The sequence below is a fragment of the Ranitomeya variabilis genome, chromosome 1, assembly GCF_051348905.1.
Source record: "Ranitomeya variabilis isolate aRanVar5 chromosome 1, aRanVar5.hap1, whole genome shotgun sequence".
Classification (NCBI taxonomy): Eukaryota; Metazoa; Chordata; class Amphibia; order Anura; family Dendrobatidae; genus Ranitomeya; species Ranitomeya variabilis.
Genome location: NC_135232.1, coordinates 10,901,601 through 10,925,954, shown reverse-complemented (window position 1 = coordinate 10,925,954; position 24,354 = coordinate 10,901,601). Strand labels below are relative to the sequence as shown.

The following is a 24,354-nucleotide window of genomic DNA, read 5'->3' as shown; positions in this document are numbered from 1 at the left end:
CCGTATAGGCTTTCACAGCTCTATGTGATACAGAGTCGATAAATCTCCGGAGGTGTTGTTTAAAGCAGGTTTACGTGACGACTCTGAATGCCCAAGGTGTAGGTCCGCAAATGCTGACATATTTCATATGACGTGGACATGTCCAAGACTGGCTGCTTTTTGGTTGGTGGTTTTGAGTCGAGTGGAAAGTGCGTACAAATGCACGGTGCCAAGAGACCCATTGGTGTGCTTGCTGGGATGTGTGGATGAGATTGGAGTGGATAACAACCTGAAGATTGCCATTGCCAGATTACTGTATATGGCCCGAAAGGTAATAGCGCGAAATTGGATTAAGGATGAGCCGCCTACAAGAAGGGAATTTCTTCAGTATGTAAAACAGGGCCTAATATTAGAAAAAGGGATTTATAAGAAAAGAGGGAAATTAGGAACCTTTGATAAATTGTGGTCTCCGTGGCTTGTCATGGGATAGGTTTACTATTAAAGAAGGATGCATAATATGAGGCATGCAGATCTACATGTGATGATAGTAACTTTATAGTCCTGATGGTTCAGTTAATAAAGGAGGTGGGCTCTCTGTTTGGGAGGGGGTGGTTTAAGTTGGGAATGGGGGGGTTTGGTTTGGGGTGAAAACTTCGTATTGAAATATAAGAATGTAAGAAGAAAATTGTCATGTGATCCTAAATAAAAATTATTTTAGTTAAAAAAAGAGTATTGCTCGTTAGCTTTGGCTGTAAGTGGGTCGTTAGTGATTTTGGTCAGGGCTGTCTCAGTGGAATCATGGGGATGGTAGCCACATTGTAGATTGTCAAAGAGCAAGTTAGATGAGAGGTGGGAGGAAAGTTCAGCGTGGACGTGCTGCTCCAGGAGTTTGGAAGCGAACTGGAGCAGCGATATTGGGCGATAGCTGGACATAGCAGTTGGATCGAGGGTTGGCTTTTTAAGGATAGGCGTGATTGTGGCATGTTTGAAGGCAGCAGGGAAGGTGCCAGAAGTTAGTGATAGGTTGAAGAGGTGGGTTAGGGATGGGATAAGAATGGTGGTGAGGTTGGGGAGGAGGTGGGATGGGATGGGGTCCAGTGCACTAGTGGTGAGGTGTGATTTGGAGAGCAGACACTTAAGCTCCCTGTCACGAAAAGGGGGGGTGACCTTTGGTTGACACACGGATATCACATTGCAGGGGGCTTAACTTAGTTATCCCACCACTGCTACACTGATGAAAACACAAACAAGGCTATTGACCTATCAGTTTACCGCAGGGGCTTATTTTAGTTATCCCACTGCTGCTACAATATGTCACGAACTGCAGGGATTTATGTATATTCCGCTTTCCAGTTTCGCTTCAGAACTTGCAGCTCTCTAGCGCCCCCTTACACTCAGGTCAGTCAGGGAACTACACCTCGGATAATTAGTCGCTGGATGGGCCACTTTGCTGTGGACTGGCTATCAGGCACGCTGCAGCAAGGGAATTATAAATGCTCAGGCCGCAGCCAGACAATAGCTTATAAAACCCCGTTCCGTTGCTGCCAACTTTACCCACCTAGCCCAGAACACACTTCGCTGCCACCAGCTAATCCGGTAAATGCGGAGAGCCAAGCGGGAACAGCGTGCCGGCATATATGGCGAAGATGCGGCATCCACCGCTAGTCAGCTCAGACTACATTAAATCACAAACAAACTCTCCATAAGTTGAGTGCCTAGTTTTATTTTCTTCTATATATATGTTGTGGGACCCTACTTAGGCAGCACGACTGGCAGTGCATACGGGTTTTTCTATATTGAGACCCTACTGTAGCATGCTAAATGCTGTATGAAATTTCACTGCTCAAAAAAATTCTGAGGGGGGGCGTGGCTATGGAGTGAGAGAGGAAGGACGCATACTGGGACAGCTCCTAGAATCCTGCAATAATCCTGCCTATTAGACCCCTTTCTAAAGGTACCGTCACACTAGGCGATATCGCCAGCAATCCGTGACGTTGCAGCAACCTGGATGGCGATATCGCTGTATTTGACACGCAGCAGCGATCTGGATCCCGCTGTGAAATTGCTGGTCGCTGCTAGAAGGTCTGCACATTATTTGGTCGCTAGGTCGCCGTGTATCGCCGTGTTTGACAGCAAAAGCGACGATACCAGCGATATTTTACACTGGTAACCAGGGTAAACATCGGGTTACTAAGCGCAGGGCCGCGCTTAGTAACTTACCAGCGTAAAAGTTAAAAAAACAAACAGTACATGCTCACCTGCGCGTCCCCCAGCCTCTGCTTCCTGACACTAAAGCGCCGGCCCTAAACTGAAAGTGAAAGCACAGCGGTGACGTCACCGCTGTGCTGTTAGGGCCGGAGCTCAGTCAGTGTCAGGAAGCAGAGGCTGGGGGACGCGCAGGTGAGTATGTACTGTTTGTTTTTTTAACTTTTACGCTGGTAACCAGGGTAAACATCGGGTTACTAAGCGCGGCCCTGCGCTTAGCAACCCGATGTTTACCCTGGTTACCCGGGGACCTCGGCATCGCTGGTCGCTGGAGAGCGGTCTGTGTGACAGCTCTCCAGCGACCAAACAGCGACGCTGCAGCGATCGGCATTGCTGTCGCTATCGCTGCAGCGTCGCTTAGTGTGACGGTACCTTAAGCCTATATTTCACTGCTGCCGAGGCCCCTGGAGACGTGGAGGCTGCTGACCCCTGGAGAGGACTGTGGCGGTGACTGGAAGGAGCCGGTGAGGGAAGAAATTTAGCGGAGCGGTGAGCCCCACGTGTGGCGGCGGCCATCTTCTGGGAGGACGCTCCATTGGCAGACAGCGCGGTGTAGCTGTAGCTGCGGCTGGAATCCCTCCCTGATCCCCGGGAAATACTGGGCGCCTGCAGGTGAGAGCTGCGGGACCCTGGCCCGACGGAGAGGAAGAGGAACCTATACCGGCGGTGGCGGCGGCTGTGTGAGCGGCTGCCATTATTGAAGCGCGCGCTCCTGCAGTAGGAGACGCGGCGCAGCCCATCATCATTGCAGCGTAGCTGAGAGGTGAAAATCTACTCTGCACAGACTAAAGGGAAGCGCGGTGAGTGCTCTGAAAGATTGAGCCCCGCGCTCCCTTATTAACCATAGCCCGGCCGGCTGTACCTTTAACTAGAGATCCATTAGGCCCCTCTCGCTTCTACCACTGCTGCTTAAGAGTTTCCCTGTTGTAGGGATCACCATCAAACTTTCAGCCTGCACCACCTGATAATATATCAGTGTGCCTCCTGGTCATAGAGGCTCCCAACAGCGCCATACATTATATATAACAGCCTTGGTGTGGCCGCATGACACTGTTACAGATCTGACTTGGATTTGCTGTGTCACATAACTATTAATCATGCACCGTACAAAGAATATGACTGCAGCTGACAGGCTAAAAGAATTTGCTAGGAGTGATGCCCCGGATGGTGCAAGATCTCTAAGAAATAACTCCTCACAAGCCCAGCGGGGGAAAAATCGTCTTTCTGACAGTATTGACGAGAGTGAGCAGGATGAACTGACTCTTAAGCAAGCATCTGCACAATTAATGCAAGCTATATCTCTGACCAGAACGTCCCTTTCTGAACAAATAGAGGATGTACACACTGAGGTGGGGCGTCTGAGGCAAGACATGCAAGCTATGAAGGGACGTATGACGGAAGTGGAGACAAGGGTCTCTCAGGTAGAAGACACTATTAAACCTAGGGAGGCAAAACTGGCAAAAGTTGCTGGTTCTACAAACACCTGGAAACAAAAGGCTGACGATCTGGAGAATAGAATGCGCCAAAATAATATTCGCATCATCGGTCTGCCGGAACGCTCGGAAGGCCAGCAGCCTGAAAAGTTCCTGGAGGATTGGCTTAGATCCTCTTTGGGAGACACATTTTCTCCAATGTTTTCGGTGGAAAGAGCCATACAGTCCCCACAAAATCCCTCCCTCCTGGAGCTCCACCCAGACCTTTCCTGGCACGCAACCTTAATTGTAAAGACAGAGATGCTATACTACGACTGGCACGACAAAAGAGTCCCATCAAGTTCAACAACGCTACAATCTCGATATTTCCAGACTTCTCCGTTGAGCTCCAGAAACAGCGGGCAAGATTTATAGATGTTAAGAAGCAACTCGGAGACAAGAATATTATCTATTCCATGATCTACCCGGCGCGTCTCCGTGTTGTCAGCGACGTCTCCTCCCTGTTCTTTACTGACCCATCAGAGGCAGCGGACTGGCTGCGATCCCGTGGGAAGTCTAATGCAACAGAACCCTGATAAGTTCCCGACTAATTAATATCTATCCAATTTCCGAATTGGAGCTCTCCCTGCGAGCGTTCAATATACCAACAATACCGGACGCTGGAGTCACTGGGGGTATCCCCAGGTTTATTTGAGGATGGGAGCGTTACATTATGCTCCTGGATTGTTCAGTTCTTGTTAGGTTTTTTTTCTTGTTAGAATTAACTAGCCTTAGTGGGTATTTGGGTAAAAGTCGCCTCCGAAATTATTATAACTGTCTATGCGTAATCTGTAGACCTTTCTTAACCATCACTGTATACCATGTTTTAAGGAGTGAATATGGGGTCTGAGTTGATATGTATGACATGGAACATACGGGGTATTAAATCACCCTGGAAGAAAATTAAGGTGTTCTCCTAGATCAGACGATATCATCCTCATATTGTAGCCCTGGTAGAGACGCATCTGACCAGAGATACGGCCAGAGGTGTACAGAAACCTTGGGTACAATGGCATGTGCACGCGTTGCACACTAGCTATTCGAGAGGGGTATCATTATTAATACACAGAGATGTTCGATGGGAGGCCCGGACGACTCGGCGAGACATGGAGGGACGTTTTATTTTTGTCCATGCATTAATTAATTCCCGCGAATATGTCATATTATGCATTTATAACCCCCCTCCGGCTAATATTTCAATACTTAAGATGGCAATGAGCTTTGCGTTGAATTACCCGGACGCACATGTTATCTGTATGGGTGATTTTAACTCAGTCATGGACAGTGGTCTTGATAGAGTGAGATTGGGAGATGGGTTGTCTGGGGAACCTTTATCTTCTCCCCCTCCCTTCGACCCCGACACAGTTGGCACTGTTCATAGAAAATAGCGGCTGGATAGACTTGTGGAGGATGCGTCGCCCTGGGGAAAGGGGATATACCTGCCACTCGTCCACTAAAAGCTCCCTTTTCCGTATAGACTATATTTTTGGATCCGGCAACCTGGTGCAGTGGGTGGATAGTGTGGAACATGGTAATAGAGGAACCTCAGACCACAGCCCGATTATACTTAAACATGTGTTTGGGAAATTAAATAATGGTAGAATATGGAAGTTGAATCCCTTTTGGCTTAAATTAACCCCTTCATGACCCAGCCTATTTTGGCCTTAATGACCTTGCCGTTTTTTGCAATTCTGACCAGTGTCCCTTTATGAGGTAATAACTCAGGAACGCTTATTGGGCTTCATGTTAGTGGTAAATTTAGGTCGATAATTTCTGAGTTTATTTGTGAAAAAAACGGAAATTTGGCGAAAATTTTGAAAATTTCGCAATTTTCACATCTTGAATTTTTATTCTGTTAAACCAGAGAGTTATGTGACACAAAATAGTTAATAAATAACGTTTCCCACATGTCTACTTTACATCAGCACAATTTTGGAAACAATTTTTTTTTTTGCTAGGAAGTTATAAGGGTTAAAATTTGACCAGTGATTTCTCATTTTTACAACAAAATTTACAAAACCATTTTTTTTAGGGACCACCTCACATTTGAAGTCATTTTGAGGGTTCTATATGGCTGAAAATGCCCAAAAGTGACACCATTCTAAAAACTGCACGCCGCAAGGTGCTCAAAACCACATTCAAGAAGTTTATTAACCCTTCAGGTGTTTCACAGCAGCAGAAGCAACATGGAAGTAAAAAATGAACATTTAACTTTTTAGTCACAAAAATGATCTTTTAGCAACAATTTTTTTTATTTTCCCAAGGGTAAAAGGAGAAACTGGACCACGGACGTTGTTGTCCAATTTGTCCTGAGTACGCTGATACCTCATATGTGGGGGTAAACCACTGTTTGGGCGCACGGCAGGGCTCGGAAGGGAAGGAGCGCCATTTGACTTTTTCAATGAAAAATTGGCTCCAATCTTTAGCGGACACCATGTCGCGTTTGGAGAGCCCCCGTGTGCCTAAACATTGGAGCTCCCCCACAAGTGACCCCATTTTGGAAACTAGACCCCCCAAGGAACTTATCTAGAGGCATAGTGAGCACTTTAAACCCCCAGGTGCTTCACAAATTGATCCGCAAAAATGAAAAAGTACTTTTTTTTCACACAAAATTTCTTTTAGCCTCAATTCTTTCATTTTCACATGGGCAACAGGATAAAATGGATCCTAAAATTTGTTGGGCAATTTCTCCTGAGTACGCCGATACCTCATATGTGGGGGTAAACCACTGTTTGGGTGCACGGCAAGGCTCGGAAGGGGAGGCGTGCCATTTGACTTTTTGAATGGAAAATTAGCTCCAAACGTTAGCGGACACCATGTTGCGTTTGGAGAGCCCCTGTGTGCCTAAACATTGGAGCTCCCCTACAAGTGACACCATTTTGGAAACTAGACCCCCCAAGGAACTTATCTAGATGCATAGTGAGCACTTATAACCCCCAGGTGCTTCACAGAAGTTTATAACGCAGAGCCGTGAAAATAAAAAATAATTTTTCTTTCCTCAAAAATGATTTTTAGCCCAGAATTTTTTATTTTCCCAAGGGTAATAGGAGAAATTGGACCCCAAATGTTGTTGTCCAGTTTGTCCTGAGTACGATGATACCCCATATGTGGGGGTAAACCACTGTTTGGGCGCACGGCAGGGCTCGGAAGGGAAGGCACGCCATTTGGCTTTTTGAATGGAAAATTAGCTCCAATCATTAGCGGACACCATGTCGCGTTTGGAGAGCCCCTGTGTCCCTAAACATTGGAGCTCCCGCACAAGTGACCCCATTTTGGAAACTAGACCTCCCAAGGAACTAATCTAGATGTGTGGTGAGCACTTTGAACCCCCAAGTGCTTCACAGAAGTTTATAATGCAGAGCCGTGAAAATAATAAATCTGTTTCCTTTCCTCAAAAATATTTTTTTAGCCCAGAATTTTTTATTTTTGCAAGAGTAACAGGAGAAATTGGACCCCAAAAGTTGTTGTCCAGTTTCTCCTGAGTACGCTGATACCCCATATGTGGGGGTAAATCACTGTTTGGGCATATGCCGGGGCTCGGAAGGGAAGTAGTGACGTTTTGGAATGCAGACTTTGATGGAATGGTCTGCGGGCATCATGTTACGTTTGCAGAGCCCCTGATATGCCTAAACAGTAGAAACCCCCCACAATTGACCCCATTTTGGAAACTAGACCCCCCAAGGAACTTATCTAGATGTGTGGTGAGCATGTTCAACCCCCAAGTGCTTCACAGAAGTTTGGGTGTACATGGTACTGTAAACCTGATGGAAAACTGCTACGAATTCACAGCGGCCAATCCGCTGCGGATCCGCGGCCAATCCGCACTGTGTGCACATGCCATAACCCTAACCCTACCCGTAACCCTAACCCTACCCCTAGTTCTAACCCTAGTTCTAACCCTAACCCTAGTGGAAAAAGAAAAAAAAATATTTTCTTTATTTTATTATTGTCCCTACCTATGGGGGTGATAAAGGGGGGGGTTTATTTATTTTTTTTTATTTTGATCGCTGTGATAGAACCTACCACAGCGATCAAAATGTACTTGTAACAAATCTGCCGGCTGGCAGATTCGGCGGGCGCACTGAGCATGCGCCCGCCATTTTGGAAGATGGCGACGCCCATGGAGAAGACGGACCGACACCGGGAGCCTCGGTAAGTATAAGGGGGGGGAGATCGGGGCACGGGGGGGCGTCGGAGCACGGGGGGTGACATAGGAGCACGGGGGGAGCGGACAGGAGGACAGGGGAGCAGAGCACAGGACGGAGGGGACTACGGGACAGATCGGTGGCTTGGGGGGGCGATCGGTGGGGTGGGGGGGGGTCACTTCAGTATTTCCAGCAATGGCCGATGATATTGCAGCATCGGCCATGGCTGGATTGTAATATTTCACCAGTTTTTTAGGTGAAATATTACAAATCGCTCTGATTGGCAGTTTCACTTTCAACAGCCAATCAGAGCGATCGTAGCCACGGGGGGGTGAAGCCACCCCCCCTGGGCTGAAACACCACTCCCCGTGTCTCTGCAGATCGGGTGGGATTGGAGTTAACCCTTTCACCCGATCTGCAGGGACGCGATCATTCCATGACGCATACGCTGCGTCATAGGTCGGATTGGCACAGACTTTCATGACGCAGCGTATGCGTCAAAGGTCGGGAAGGGGTTAATAGACTCAGATGATAGGACAGTTGACCAATTGAATTGTTACATCCAATCCCACTCAGAACTTCAGAATATTAATTTATTTTGGGATGCCCTGAAGGCATATCTAAGGGGCTGTCTGTCTTCTACGATCTCTTATGTCAAAAGGGTAACATCGAGGGAGGACGATGAGATTGAGCAACGTTTGAGAGATGCTGAGGCCACATATACAGCTGACGAAACTAATGATAATAGGGTTGAGTGGTTGACTCTGCAACGATTATATACCCAAAACGCAAGCTATTTTTTACGCGACAATAGTACTTTGAAATGGGGAATCAGGCGGGAAAATTTTTGGCCTTTTTGGTACGTCAACATAATACCTCTAATATGATAATACAAATTCGCTCACCAGACGGCTCACTAAACTCCACCACTGAGGAAATACTTCAATGTTTTTATAATTATTATAAAGGGTTATATGAATCTAAGAGCGGTTTCAGTGTTTCAGATTGTTTAGGATGTTTGTCCGATATAACATTCCCTACACTGAGTTCCACCCAGCAGACCTTTATGGACGCTAAATTTACCTTGGAAGAAGTGGAGCAAGCTATAACAGATATGGCCTCTGGGAGGGCCCCTGGGGCCGGATGGCTTCCCTGTTGAGTTGTATAGGAGATACCGGGAGATACTGGCTCCGCTTTTATTGAAAATACTTAAGGAGATATGGAGAGGAGGGTGTCTGCCCGATACTTTTTATGAGGCGCATATTATCGTACTCAAAAAGGAGGGGAAAGATCCTTTAGAATGCGGATCCTATCGTCCCATATCGTTGGTGAATGTAGATTATAAGATCTTTGCTAAAATATTAGCTACCAGGTTGAACTCCATTATATTAGATATTATACATCCAGATCAAACTGGCTTTATGCCTGGTAAGAGGACTTCCATAAATGTCAGGCGGGTTCAGTCGGTAATTCAGTATAGTTCTTTGTTGCCAGATAATAACTGGGCGTTGGCATCGTTGGACGTAGCCAAGGCGTTTGACTCTCTTGAATGGCCCTTTTTGACTGCTTGCCTGCAGAAATATGGCTTTGGGGAAAATTTTTTGAAATGGGTTAGTGTATTGTACATGAAACCTAAGGCCCGTATAATTGTAAACGGTTCCATTTCTGAACCATTTTCATTATATAGGGGAACCCGTCAAGGATGCCCCCTTTCCCCAGCCTTATTTTCTCTAGCAATAGAGGCATTAGCTATACGTTTACGTTCTTCCCCTGGTATTGATGGTATAAAAATAGCGGACCGCACTGATATCATTGGTTTGTACGCTGATGACATGATAGTATTCATGGATAAAGCAGAAGAGGCGTTGCCGAGGGTGATTGCTACCATAGATACATTTAGTGGGTTCTCAGGCCTATATATTAACTGGGATAAATCTGTCTCAGCCCCCAGCACCTAATCTTAATACTTCCTCCTCGTTGCCCATAGTATCTAACCTCTGTCTCAGCCCCCAGCACCTAATCTTAATACTTCCTCCTCGTTGCCCATAGTATCTAACCTCTGTCTCAGCCCCCAGCACCTAATCTTAATACTTCCTCCTCGTTGCCCATAGTATCTAACTTTAAGTATTTGAGTATCTATATGTCCCAATTCAGTAAGTCGGATTTACAACTCAATGTTCTCCCTCTGCTGGACTACGCTAAATGAAAATTTACATCTTGGAGTAAGCGTCCATTATCTGTAGCAGGCCGAATTAACCTCCTAAAAATGATATTGCTCCCTAAATTCAACTACTGTCTTCAACATAGCGCAGTAACTGTACCAAAATTCTTTTTCACCAACTTAAACTCTCAAGTTGCTTTATTCGTATGGGGGAAGAGCAGGCCCAAACTTAAATTGACTACTTTGCAGAGGCCTAAACAGGGGGGAGGAGCGGCATTGCCAGATTTATTTTTATATTATCTGGCGGGACAGGCTAAGGCACTATGTAAATGGATGCCTCATAACTATCTCCCTAACTCTGAAAGTCACCTGGTCCGTTGGGTCTTCTGGAATCGGAAAAAATAAACACTCCCTGCCTGTTACCTATGCTCCGATTGGCGCGGTCCACTTGGAAGAAAATTTAAAAAGTTACTGGGTTTGGGGATATTATCGCCGAGATGCCTCTATGGGATAGCGGTTATTTCCCGTCGTTGATGAATCACCCATCCACAGGTTTTTGGGTTTCCTACGGGGTCCTCTCGGTGGGGGATTTATATGATCAGGGGGTCTTTATGTCCTTTGAACAGCTGCGAGCTAGATATTCTCTTCCAAGGTCTCAATTTTTCCGTTACCTGCAACTCAGTTCAGCCATTCAGTCATTTGTTAGAAATGTGAGAACAAACCGTAACATTTCATCTTTACCCCTGATAGGTATTCTTAAGTCACAGGGACCTCAGGGTCTTATCTCATCTTTATACACATATCTCTTATCAATGGGAACGAACTCTGTTATAAATTGGGTGAGAGGCAAGTGGGAGGGACTTATCCCTGATATGCAAAACGAAGAGTGGGAAGATATTTTGGACTCCCCCCCCCCCCCCCCCCTTAACCCCTCTGTGACCTTAGACGTACTATCCCGTCGAGGTGACCTGGGCCTATCTGACCCTCGACGGGATTGTACGTCATAGCCGATCGGCCGCACTCTCGGGGGGAGCGCGGCCGGGTGTCAGCTGCCTATCGCAGCTGACATCCGGCACTATGTGCCAGGAGCGGCCACGGACCGCCCCCGGCACGTTAACCCCCGACACACCGCGATCAAACATGATCGCGGTGTGCCGGCGGTACAGGGAAGCATCGCGCACGGAGGGGCTCCCTGCGGGCTTCCCGGAGACCCCCGGAGCAACGCGATGTGATCGCGTTGCTGCGAGGGTCTCTTACCTCGTATCCCTGCAGGCCCCGGATCCAAAATGGCCGTGGGGCTGCATCCGGGTCCTGCAGGGACTACTTCCGGGTGCAGAGCAGGCTGCAGATGAAAGCTGCAGCCTGCACTGCTGGAAGTAAGATCGCCGATTTGACAGAGTGCTGTGCAAGCTGTCAAATCGGCGATCTGTGATGTTCCTTCCTGGGACAAAGTAAAAAAGTAAAAAAAAAAATTTCCATATGTGTAAAAAAAAAAAAAAAAAATCCTAAATAAAGAAAAAAAAAAATATTATTCCCATAAATACATTTTTATCTAAATAAAAAAAAAATCAAACAATAAAAGTACACATATTTAGTATCGCCGCGTCCGTAACGACCCCACCTATAAAACTATATCACTAGTTAACCCCTTCAGTGAACACCGTAAAAAAAAAAAAAAGAGGCAAAAAACGCTTTATTCTCATACTGCCAAACAAAAAGTGGAATAACACGCGATCAAAAAGACGGATATAAATATCCATGGTACCACTGAAAACTTCATCTTGTCCCGCAAAAAACGAGCTGCCATACAGTATAATCAGCGAAAAAATAAAAAAGTTATAGTCCTGAGAATAAAGCGATGCCAAAATAATTATTTTTTCTATAAAATAGTTTATATCGTATAAAAGCACCAAAACATAAAAAAAATGATATAAATGAGATATCGCTGTAATCGTACTGACCTGAAGAATAAAACTGCTTTATCAATTTTACCAAACGCGGAACGGTATAAATGCCTCCCCCAAAAGAAATTCATGAATAGCTGGTTTTTGGTCATTCTGCCTCACAAAAATCGGAATAAAAAGCGATCAAAAAAATCTCCCGTGCCCGAACATGTTACCAATAAAAACGTCAACTCGTCCCGCAAAAAACAAGACCTCACATGACTCTCTGGACTCAAATATGGAAAAATTATAGCTCTCAAAATGTGGTAACGCAAAAAATACTTTTAGCAATAAAAAGCGTCTTTCAGTGTGTGACGGCTGCCAATCATAAAAATCCGCTAAAAAACCCGCTATAAAAGTAAATCAAACCCCCCTTCATCACCTCCTTAGTTAGCGAAAAATAAAAAAATTTTAAAAATGTATTTATTTCCATTTTCCCATTAGGGTTAGGGCTAGGGTTAGGGTTAGGGTTGGGGCTAGGGTTAAGGCTACAGTTAGGGTTGGGGCTAAAGTTAGGGTTAGGGTTGAGGCTAAAGTTAGGGTTAGGGTTTGGATTACATTTACGGTTGGGAATAGGGTTGGGATTAGGGTTAGGGGTGTTTCTGGGTTAGAGGTGTGGTTAGGGTTATCGTTGGGATTAGGGTTAGGGGTGTGTTTGGATTAGGGTTTCAGTTATAATTGGGGGGTTTCCACTGTTTAGGCACATCAGGGGCTCTCCAAACGCGACATGGCTTCCGATCTCAATTCCAGCCAATACTGAGTTGAAAAAGTAAAACAGTGCTCCTTCCCTTCCGAGCTCTCCTGTGTGCCCAAACAGGGGTTTACCCCAACATTTGGGGTATCAGCGTACTCGGAACACATTGGAGAACAACTTTTGGGGTCCAATTTCTCCTGTTACCCTTGGGAAAATACAAAACTGGGGGCTAAAAAATAATTTTTGTGGAAAAAAAATTTTTTTTTATTTGCATGGCTCTGCGTTATAAACTGTAGTGAAACACTTGGGGGTTCAAAGTTCTCACAACACAACTAGATAAGTTCCTTGGGGGGTATAGTTACCAATATTAGGTCACTTGTGGGGGTTTCTACTGTTTAGGCACATTAGGGGCTCTGCAAACGCAATGTGACGCCTGCAGACCAATCCATCTACGTCTGCATTCCAAATGATGCTCCTTCCCTTCCGAGCTCTGCCATGCGCTCAAACGGTGGTTCCCCCCCACATATCAGGTATCAGCGTACTCAGGACAAATTGGACAACAATATTTAGGGTCCAATTTCTCCTGTTACCCTTGGAAAAATACAAAACTGGGGGCTAAAAAATAATTTTTGTGGAAAAAAAAATATTTTTTATTTGCATGGCTCTGCGTTATAAACTGTAGTGAAACACTTGGGGGTTCAAAGCTCTCACAACACATCTAGATGAGTTCCTTAGGGGGTCTACTTTCCAAAATGGTGTCACTTGTGGGGGTTTTTACTGTTAAGGTACATTAGGGGCTCTGCAAACGCAATGTGACGCCTGCAGACCATTCCATCTAAGTCTGCATTCCAAATGGCGCTCCATCCCTTCCGAGCTCTGCCATGCGCCCAAACTGTGGTTCCCCCCCACATATGGGGTATCAGCGTACTCAGGACAAATTGGACAACAACTTTTGGGGTCCAATTTCTCCTGTTACCCTCGGGAAAATACAAAACTGGGGGCTAAAAAATAATTTTTGTGGGAAAAAAGTTTTGTTTTATTTTTACGGCTCTGCATTATAAACTTTTGTGAAGCACAATTTTGCATTGAAAAGTCAAACGGCGCTCCTTACCTTCCGAGCTCTCCCATGCGCCCAAACAGTGGTTTACCCCAACATATGGGGTATCTGCGCACTCAGGACAAATTGTACAACATCGTTTGGGGTCCATTTCCTCCCGTTACCCTTGGTAAAATAAAACAAATTGGAGCTGAAGTAAATTTTGTGTGAAAAAAAAGTTAAATGTTCATTTTTATTTAAACATTCCAAAAATTCCTGTGAAACACCTGAAGGGTTAATAAACTTCTTGAATGTGGTTTTGAGCACCTTGAGGGGTGTAGTTTTTAGAATGGTGTCACACTTGGGTATTTTCTATCATATAGACCCCTCAAAATGACTTCAAATTAGATGTGGTCCCTAATAAAAAATGGTGTTGTAAAAATGAGAAATTGCTGGTCAACTTTTAACCCTTATAACTCCCTACCCAAAAAAAAATTTTGGTTCCAAAATTATGCTGATGTAAAGTAGACATGTGGGAAATGTTACTTATTAAGTATTTTGTGTAACATATCACTGTGATTTAATTGCATAAAAATTCAAATTTGGAAAATTGCAAAATTTTCAAAATTTTCGCCACATTTCCATTTTTTTCACAAATAAGCACAGGTAATATCAAATAAATTTTACCACTATCATGAAGTACAATATGTCACAAGAAAACAATGTCAGAATCACCAGGATCCGTTGAAGCGTTCCAGAGTTACAACATCATAAAGGGACAGTGGTCAGAATTGTAAAAATTGGCCCGGTCATTAACGTGCAAACCACCCTTGGGGGTGAAGGGGTTAAAGTATCACCGTCGATTAATAATAAGATGACCCAGTTATACATAATTCATCAGTCATATTTGACTCCGTTGAGACTTTTTCGGATGGGTCGATACTCGACATCGGAATGTTTGCATTGCCACTCACCAGACGCTGATTTTATACATATGATATGGCAGTGCCCCATTGTTTTTCAATATTGGAGGGGGTAACGTCGTTATTGACTTCAATACTGTCAATTCCGATTCCTCTTGAACTCTTAGTTTGCCTGTTTGGAGTGTGGGACGAGGAGGCTTGGGAACACTATACTGGGATTTTTCTACGAGAAACACTTTTTTTTAGCACGAAAGATGTTAGCTTTGCGGTGGATGGGAAACTCACCCCCCTCCCCTAGGTCCTGGATCGAATTGGTGAATGCAGTTGTCCCCTATGAGCGCACACTTTATCAAAATAGGGGCTGCCCGGGTAAATTCAACAAAATCTGGGATAGATGGAACGCCTCCCATCTCACTCTGTGACCTGACTAATTGATGAAGACATGGTTTATTTGATCTTTTGTTCTGCAAGTATTGCGTAATGGAAAACACTCAGCTATTGTTCAATGGCGGCTTAGTAGTTCTAGAGGCTTAGTTTAGTTGTAGTTTAAGAACTTTATGTACTGACAGTTCCATAATTTCACATATATGTTTTTTATATGTAAATGATTGGCATATGTATGCTCTGTCTTTTTCATTCCCTGTAAATGTACCCATGCAGACCAATGACAGGGACAAATATGTATGCTGTATTTTATTTGTGATTAATAAATAAACGAATTTAAAAATTTGCACACCTGAGATGGACGTATAAGACTGCAGCATAAATATAGCGATGCTATTGAGATCCAACCAAGTCTGGCTGTAGCTTTTGACGCACAACTGCCACAGTATAAATGGTGTATTATATTTCCCGGCTCAGAACAATTTGCAGGATTAAGAGCAAAAATAATTTTATTAGCTCTGATATGGGCTTCTGGTATTAGTTTCAGAATAAAGGATATACAATTCCCCCTAACTAGTGATGAGCGATTGTACTCATTGCTCGGGTGACCTCTGAGTATTTATGACAGCTCGGAGATTTAGTTTTCATCATGGCAGCTGAATGATTTACAGCTACTAGCCTGCTTGATTATATGTGGGGGTTGCCTAGCAACCAGGCAACCCCCACATGTACTCAGCGTGGCAACTAGCTGTAAATCATTCAGCTGCCATGATGAAAACTAAATCTCTGAGCAGTCATAAATACTGGGAGGTCACCCGAGCAACGAGTACACTCGCTCATCATTACCCCTAACCTGTCCTACACAATCCCTTCATCACAACCTCTCCGTAAGTCCTGCTAACAGCAGTATTGCTATTTATTATTAGCCCTAAGAAGGGCGGTTGTTGTTGGACTTCACAGAAATATAAATGTGGCTGAATTTCTTGCTCATACGTAGCTACAATTCTGTCCCTCTCACGAGCACCTCTCCCTACGCTGGCTGTGTCTGGGGTACAGTGTGCTGAGTATGGCGTCACTGATCTTATATAGATATATAATGCCGCAACCACACACATGCTTGCTCATCAATAATTATTACATTACCGAGCTCCGAGATGACGGCTTCTTCTGATAAGATTCTGTCAACATCGAAGAACTGTAAACCCGAGTCAGGGTAAGGCACTGAAAGACCCAAACCAAAAAAATGTGCCTGGAATTGTAACACAGGCTGAATAAAAATGTAAACTTTATTTAATACAAAACATAAAAGCATATAGTAAAATCCCAAAGTACAGACACAAGGACAAATAGCTGACTGAGCCACTGTAGGAATCCCAATAGTAAAAAGTCTCACTCGTATGACAACATGTATATAAACACTGAATAAATACACATGCCAGAGCCAGTATGTGAGTCTCTGCAAGGAGAAACTTTACCCCTTAGACCTCAGTCCTGAGCTTCTCACCTAACCAAATCGTTTCTCATACTTTGCACTGACGAAGGCCAGTACTCCGAAACACTGTGTTTGCAAATTGAGTTTCTGATTTGGCTTTTAGCTTAAGTCACATTTCAAGGCCTGTTAACGGGTCGATGGGGACTTAAAGGATTGCTTCTTCCAATAGGTGGCGCTATAGAGTTCAAGTACTTTTTGTCTCTGAAGAGGCAATTTGCATATACTTAAGGAAGGAATAGACAAAGTATATACAGTGTGGGCTATGTATGTGGATACACCTAACTAAAATGGGAATGGTTGGTGATATCAACGTCCTGTTTGTGGCACACAAGTTTTCCCACTCCCATATACTAATCAAAATGGGTGGTGACCAAGGCAGCCATTTTGAAGTCGGCCATTTTGTTTTGCCCATTCTGCAAATTCAGCATGCCGATCTGGGTCATCCTTGTTGAGATGAGGCAGCAGCTGGATTTTGTAAGGTGTCATTTGTGAGTAGTTAATATCCGCCGAAGGGATGTTCGACTGTTGCCAGATTGGCGCGCTGAATTTGCAGAATGGGCAAAACAAAAATTGGAGTAGGATCCTCAGTTTACACAGAACATTATGTTCAGTGATGAGACAAACTTTTTTTGGGTGGGCCATTTATATGGATACACCTTAATCAAATGGGAATGGTGACAGTTTTCTTGCATAGGGTGTCTTGCATTGAAATCTGCTGCAGTGACCCGGGTACTGTGTTCACCAGACATCAACACAATTTCTATCCACTCCTCATGTGTCAACCTCTGCGACATGTCAATGGCTGTAAACAAAGAGAAACTTATAAATAACTCATGAAAGAATAAAGTTACACTAAAACCAACCACACCATTGTTTGTCTTGTGAAATTCTCAATAAGTTTGATGTCACATGACCCTCTTCCCATTGGAAAAAATAAAGTTGGATTCAAAATGTCTGACTTCAAAATGGCCACCATGGTCACCACCCATCTTGAAAAGTTTTCTCCTCCCATATACTAATGTTCCACAAACAGGAAGTTGATATCACCAACCATTCACATTTTATTTAGGTGTATCGATATACATGGCCCACCCTGTACTTTATGCACGTGATGTAGCATGTGATCACCCAATGACTATGACCATATAGTAATGGAGATTATAGAGCTTTCCATAATATAACCTACAGATGAATCACAAACAGTTACAGAACAGAGTACAGATATTAGTGAACAAACTCACCCACCAAATACCTGACGTACATTTCACAAATGGTGTTTGGTGGGTGAGTTTGTGCGTCATAGTAAATGGTAAACAATCGTCTGCAGTCCTCGTGATGGAAATGACAATGTGATTCATTAGAAGAGGCCATCTTACACTGCTCTATGGACCGATTCTCATACTCGCTTGCCCATTACAAGCACTTTTAGTGGTGGACAGGGGGAGCATGGGCAGTCTAACCATCCAGCATTAACTATTTCAATGCTTTGTGCTACTGTAGTTTTTTTTTTCTTTTTTTCCCATGGACCACGGTACATACTGGGTAAACCAGTTTACTTTTCAGACATGCTGATCTAGTTACCTTGACAGACGTTTGACCCTTTTTCCTGATTCCAACGCATAAACTTTATTGATGACTTGTCACTTCCTCCAAAAATTGAGTTTAATACCTGTGCTCTCCTGATTCTTCAGCTGTTTTCTGTTTTGTACTGCGTCACTCTATTGAAGAGATATTCAGATTTGTTCTTTCTGGAGTACACCATGTGAAATCTCTACTCTGCAGCCCCGCTGGGCGTTCTTCAGAGTCTTCTCTGGGGACATACGCTCTCACCCCTCCTAGATTCTGCTAATCACAGCTCAACATCTGATGCAGCAGTCTGAGGCCGGGTTCACACTTTGCGGTGTGCTCTGCGGGTTTATCCCGCAGCGGAATTGATAAATCTGCAGGGCAAAACCGCTGCGGTTATCCCTGCAGATTTATCGCGGTTTGTTCCGCGGTTTCCGCTGCGGGATTACTCCTGTACTATTGATGCTGCATATGCAGCAATATGCAGCATCAATAGTAATGATAAAAATAATAAAAATTGGTTATACTCACCCTCTGACGTCACGATCTCCTCGGCGCTGCACTCGGCGGTCCGATTCCAAAGCTGCTGTGCGAGAAGGACCTTCATGTGACCGTGGCGTCATCACGATCATGTGACCGCGACGTCACCACAGGTCCTGCTCGCACAGCAACTCTGACCGGACGGCCGCGGGCAGCGCTGAGAGGTGAGTATAGGATCATTTTTTATTTTAATTCTTTTTTTTTTTTTTACACTATTCATGCTTCCCAGGGCCTGGAGGAGAGTCTCCTCTCCTCCACCCCGGGTAGCAACCGCGCATTATCCGCTTACTTCCCGCAACGTGGGCACAGCCCCATGCGGGAAGTAAGCGGTTCAATGCATTTCTATGGGTGCAGAATCGCAGCGATTCTGCACAAAGAAGTGACATGCTGCGGGTTTTAAACCGCTGCGTTTCTGTGCGTTTTTTCCCGCAGCATGTGCACTGCGGTTTGCGGTTTCCATAGGGTTTACATGTTAATGGAAACGCTATGGAAACTGCTGCGGACCCGCAGCATCAAAATCGCCGCGGATCCGCGGTAAAAACCGCGAAGTGTGAACATGGCCTGAGGATGCGAAGCTGTGATTAGCAGCATCTGGGAAGGCTGGAGAAATCGCATGTCCCCAGAGACGACTGAAAAACGCAGAGTTTTCACATAGCATGCTCCAGAAAGAGCAAATGTGAATATCTCTACAAAGGAGTGACGCAGAGCTTAGCAGAAGAGAGCAGAAGAATCACCAGAGCTCAGGGATTTTGACAAGGTATTTATCGCAATTATTTTTTCTAACATGCAACAGGTCCTCGTTAAAGGGAGCCTTTAAAAGGAACCTGTCACCCCAAAAATGGAAGTTGAGCTAAGCCCACCTGTATCAGGGGCTTATCTACAGCAGTCTGTAATGCATTCTGGAATGCTGTAGATAAGCCCCCGATGTATCCTGAGAGATGAGAAAAAGAGGTTATGTTATACTCACCCAAGGGCGGTCCAGGTCCGATGGGCGTCATGGTCCGGTCCGGGGCCTCCCATCTTACAATGACGTCCTCTTGTCTTCACGCTCCGGCACAGGCATACTTTGCCCTGTTGAGGGCAGAGCAAAGTACTGCAGTGTGCAAGTGCCCGTAAAGGTCAGACCGGCACGGCGCCTGCGCACTGCAGTACTTTGCTCTGCCCTCAACAGGGCAGACGAAGTGCGCCGGAGCTGTGGCGTCAAGACAAGAAGAGGACATGATCGTAAGAAGATGGGAGGCCCTGGACCAGACCGCGACGCCCATCGGATCGGACCGCCCGCCCAGGTGAGTATAATCTAACCTCTTTTTCTCATCTTTCAGGTTCCATTCCAGAATGCTGTAGATAAGCCCCTGATGCCGGTGGGCGTAGCTCAACTTCCATTTTGGAGGTGACAGGTTACCTTTAATTAGGATTTACCCCCTTAATGTACCTTCAGTGCTATTGCAGTCTTCTAAGGTTTCCTATCATGGCCTCAGGCATTCTAAGGACATGATTACGGTGCATGGAGCTTGACTGCTCCTGGATGTAGAGCCACCTTTGTGATCAATCGATCTCATTTGCATATGGTTATGAAATTTTAAAGCTCCATTTTTAATTGCATGGACTCTTTTCTACACTAAGGGCATGATAGGAAGCTTGAGAGAGAATGGCACTGGTGGTACATTAAGGAGGTAACCCCTGATGACAGGTTCTTGCTGTCTAATCTCTGCCACCCCTGACTTGTGCCAATATCACCAGTTAGTTAGTAGTGGTCTTCCTTATTACCGGTACTTTCACTGACGATTGTCTTCATTGTGAGCTCCATAAAATAAATGTAGAAATCCATTTTTATGTTGTTGAAAAAAATCACATCCAATTTATCTTTCATCTTTATAGGAAATCCTTGTGAGAGCAACGGTTTATCACCAAACTGTAAAAAAGAAGATATCAGGAAGCACTCTAATAGAGAAAACCTTTTTACCCTTCATGGACCTCCTGGACGTCACAGCACTTCACTTTGTAATAATCCTAATCATGAGGAACCCTCTCCTGAGCAACCTCGCATTGTTACCACAATTCCAGGAGCCAAAGTGGATACAAGATTTCAGTGTGACAAGCAAATTACTAAAAGCTCAGATTTTTCAAAACCAAGAAAGCACAAAGGAAAAAAGCCATACTCCTGTTCAGAATGTGGGAAATGCTTTACAAAGAAATCCCAATGTGTTATGCATAAGCGAAGTCACAAAGGAGAAAAGCCATTTTCATGTTCGGAATGTGAGAAGTCCTTCACAAATAAAAGGAATCTCATTAGACATCAGATAATTCACACAAGAAAAAAAAAATTTTCATGTTCAGAATGTGAGAAGTCCTTTAAAGCTAAATGGACTCTTATTATACATCAGAGAATTCATACTGGAAAGAAGCCATATTCATGTTCAGAATGTGGGAAATGCTTTACAGATAAAGGGACTCTTACTGTACATCAGAGAATTCACACAGGAGAAAAGCCATTTTCATGTTCAGAATGCGGGAAGTCTTTTATAGACAAAGGGAATCTTAATAAACATCAGAAAATTCACACAGGAAAGAAGCCATATTCATGTTCAGAATGTGGAAAATGCTTTAAAATTAAATTTAGTCTTATTACACATCAGAGAATTCACACAGGAGAAAAGCCATATTCATGTTCAAAATGTGGGAAATCATTTATGTATAAATCAAGTCTTGCTACACATGAGAGAATTCACACAAGTGGAAAGCCATATTCTTGTTCAGAATGTGGGAAATCATTTATGTATAAATCAATTCTTGATACACATGAGAGAACTCACACTGGAGAGAAGCAGTATTCATGTTCAGAATGTGGGAAATCATTTATGTATAAATCAACTCTTGATACACATCGGAGAAGTCACACTGGAGAGAAGCCGTATTCATGTTCGGAATGTGGGAAATCATTTATTTATAAATCAATTCTTGAAGCACATGAGATAATTCACACTGGAGAGAAGCCGTATTCATGTTCAGAATGTGGGAAATGTTTTAAAATTAAATCAAATTTAGTTGTACATCAAACAACTCACACCGGGGAGAAACCGTTTTCATGTTTACAATGTGAAATGTGCTTTTCACATAAAACACAACTTCTTAAACATCAGAGAATTCACACAAGAGGAAAGTCGTATGCATGTTCTGAATGTGGGAAATCCTTTACATGTAAATCAAGTCTTAATACACATGAGAAAATTCACACTGGCGAGAAGCCGTATTCATGTTCCGAATGTGGGAAATCTTTTACATGTAAATCAAGTCTTACTACACATGAGAAAATTCACACTGGCGAGAAGCCGTATTCATGTTCACTATGTGAGAGACGTTTTATACAAAAATATAATCTTGTCAAACATCAGAGAATTCACACTGGAGAGAAGCCGTATTCATGTTCACACTGTGAGAAATGCTTTTCAGATAAAACAAGTCTTGTGACACATGAGAGAAGACACACAGGAGAGAAGCCGTATTCATGTCCAGAATGTGGGAAATCTTTTACATGTAACTCAAGTCTTGCTAAGCATGAGAAAGGACACACAGGAGTAAAGCCGTATTCATGTTCTGAATGTGGGAAATCTTTTAGAATTAAATCAAGGCTTGCTGCACATGAGAGAATTCACACTGGAGAGAAACCGTATTCATGTTCCGAATGTGGGAAATCTTTTACATGTAAATCAAGTCTTACTACACATGAGAAAATTCACACTGGAGAGAAGCCATATTCATGTTCACTATGTGAGAGACGTTTTATACAAAAATATAGTCTTGTTCTACATCAGAGAATTCACACTGGAAAGAAGCCGTATTCATGTTCACACTGTGAGAAATGCTTTTCAGATAAAACAAGTCTTGTGACACATGAGAGAAGACACACAGGAGAGAAGCCGTATTCATGTTCAGAATGTGGGAAATCTTTTACATGTAACTCAAGTCTTGCTAAGCATGAGAGAATTCACACAGGAGTAAAGCCGTATTCATGTTCCGAATGTGGGAAATCTTTTAGAATTAAGTCAATGCTTGCTGCACATGAGAGAATTCACACTGGAGAGAAGCCGTATTCATGTTCACACTGTGAGAAATGCTTTTCAGATAAAACAAGTCTTGTGACACATGAGAGAAGACACACAGGAGAGAAGCCGTATTCATGTTCAGAATGTGGGAAATCTTTTAGAATTAAATCAAGGCTTGCTGCACATGAGAGAATTCACACTGGAGAGAAGCCGTATTCATGTTCACACTGTGAGAAATGCTTTTCAGATATAACAAGTCTTGTGACACATGAGAGAAGGCACACAGGAGAGAAGCCGTATTCATGTTCAGAATGTGGGAAATTTTTTACATGTAACTCAAGTCTTGCTAAGCATGAGAGAATTCACACAGGAGTAAAGCCGTATTCATGTTCCGAATGTGGGAAATCTTTTAGAATTAAATCAAGCCTTACTACACATGAGAGAATTCACACTGGAGAGAAGCCGTATTCATGTTCCGAATGTGGGAAATCTTTTACATGTAAATCAAGCCTTACTACACATGAGAGAATTCACACTGGAGAGAAGCCGTATTCATGTTCCGAATGTGGGAAATCTTTTACATGTAAATCAAGCCTTACTACACATGAGAGAATTCACACTGGAGAGAAGCCGTATTCATGTCCTCTGTGAGAGACGTTTTTTCCAAAATATAATTTTGTTTTACATAAGAGAACTTCTGAAGGAAAGAAATTGTAATTATGTTGACTGTGTTTTGTAAAATGCAATAAACGGCGGAAGGCTCAGGAGTGTCGTACATGTATTTTAAGGGCAGTCGAAGACATTGGACCACGTTAAATTTTTGCTGAATCGATTTGGTTCCAAATCGCAATTTATGGGCAAATTGAATCCAAAACAAATTGTGGGGAAAAAATAAAATGATCTGGATGTTTAAAGGGGATGTTCCCCCATCTTGAGCATGTTAAACTGCTCACATCATGGCATAGTGGCTGCGGAGCTCAATATAATAAATATTTTTTTTAGATTTTAGTTCTCTTCTACCTTCTACCCAAACGCTCTCTGACTCTATCCTACCCCTAGCATCCATATCCTCCACAATACTGCCACTGCTTTCTACAATGCCACACTCGCATCAGCTTTTGACGCAGTCGCTCCTGTCATGCATAGCAGAGTGCGATAAATCGATAGACAATCCTGGCACAATTACCTCACTAAAAAGCTTCGGCAAGTATCCAGAATAGCAGAACGGTGTTGGAAGAAAACACATTCGCAAGATGACTTCACTGCACTCAAATAAGCAACCCTCTCATTCAAATCAGCTCTCACCTGCTAAACAGGCCTGGTAGGTATCTTCTTTATCCCACAACTCCAAACAGTTGGTCAACACTTTTAACTCCCTTCTCCGCCCACCACTGCCCCCTCCGAGTTCCCTAATCGTTGCCGAGGACTTTGCCACGCACTTCAAAAATAAGAAAGACGTAACAAGGCAAGTCTTTGTTGTCAAACCATCACAACCCCTTTGTTTACCAGACCAATGCCCTAACCCCATAACTTCCCTCTCCAAAATTACTGAAGGGGAGCCTGCTCCTCTCCAAATCACACCCCACCACTTGTGTGCTTGACCCCATCCCACCTCTTCCCCAACCTCACCACCACACTAATCTCATCCCTAACCCATCTCTTCAACCCATCACTAACTTCTGGTACCTTACCCTCTGCTTTCAAACATGTC

General features: G+C 43.9%; 1 protein-coding gene across 1 annotated transcript in view; it reads left to right on the top strand.

The window, feature by feature from the left end:
* LOC143793495 (uncharacterized) overlaps positions 1 to 23,407 on the top strand; it is a 47,690-nt gene extending 24,283 nt beyond the window's left edge. Inside the window, exon 9 of the mRNA XM_077280512.1 lies at positions 20,479 to 23,407. Coding sequence (XP_077136627.1) covers positions 20,479 to 23,294 — 2,816 coding nt within the window. The 3' untranslated portion in view covers positions 23,295 to 23,407. The remainder of the gene's footprint in view (positions 1 to 20,478) is intronic.
* The last annotated feature ends 947 nt before the right edge of the window (positions 23,408 to 24,354 follow it).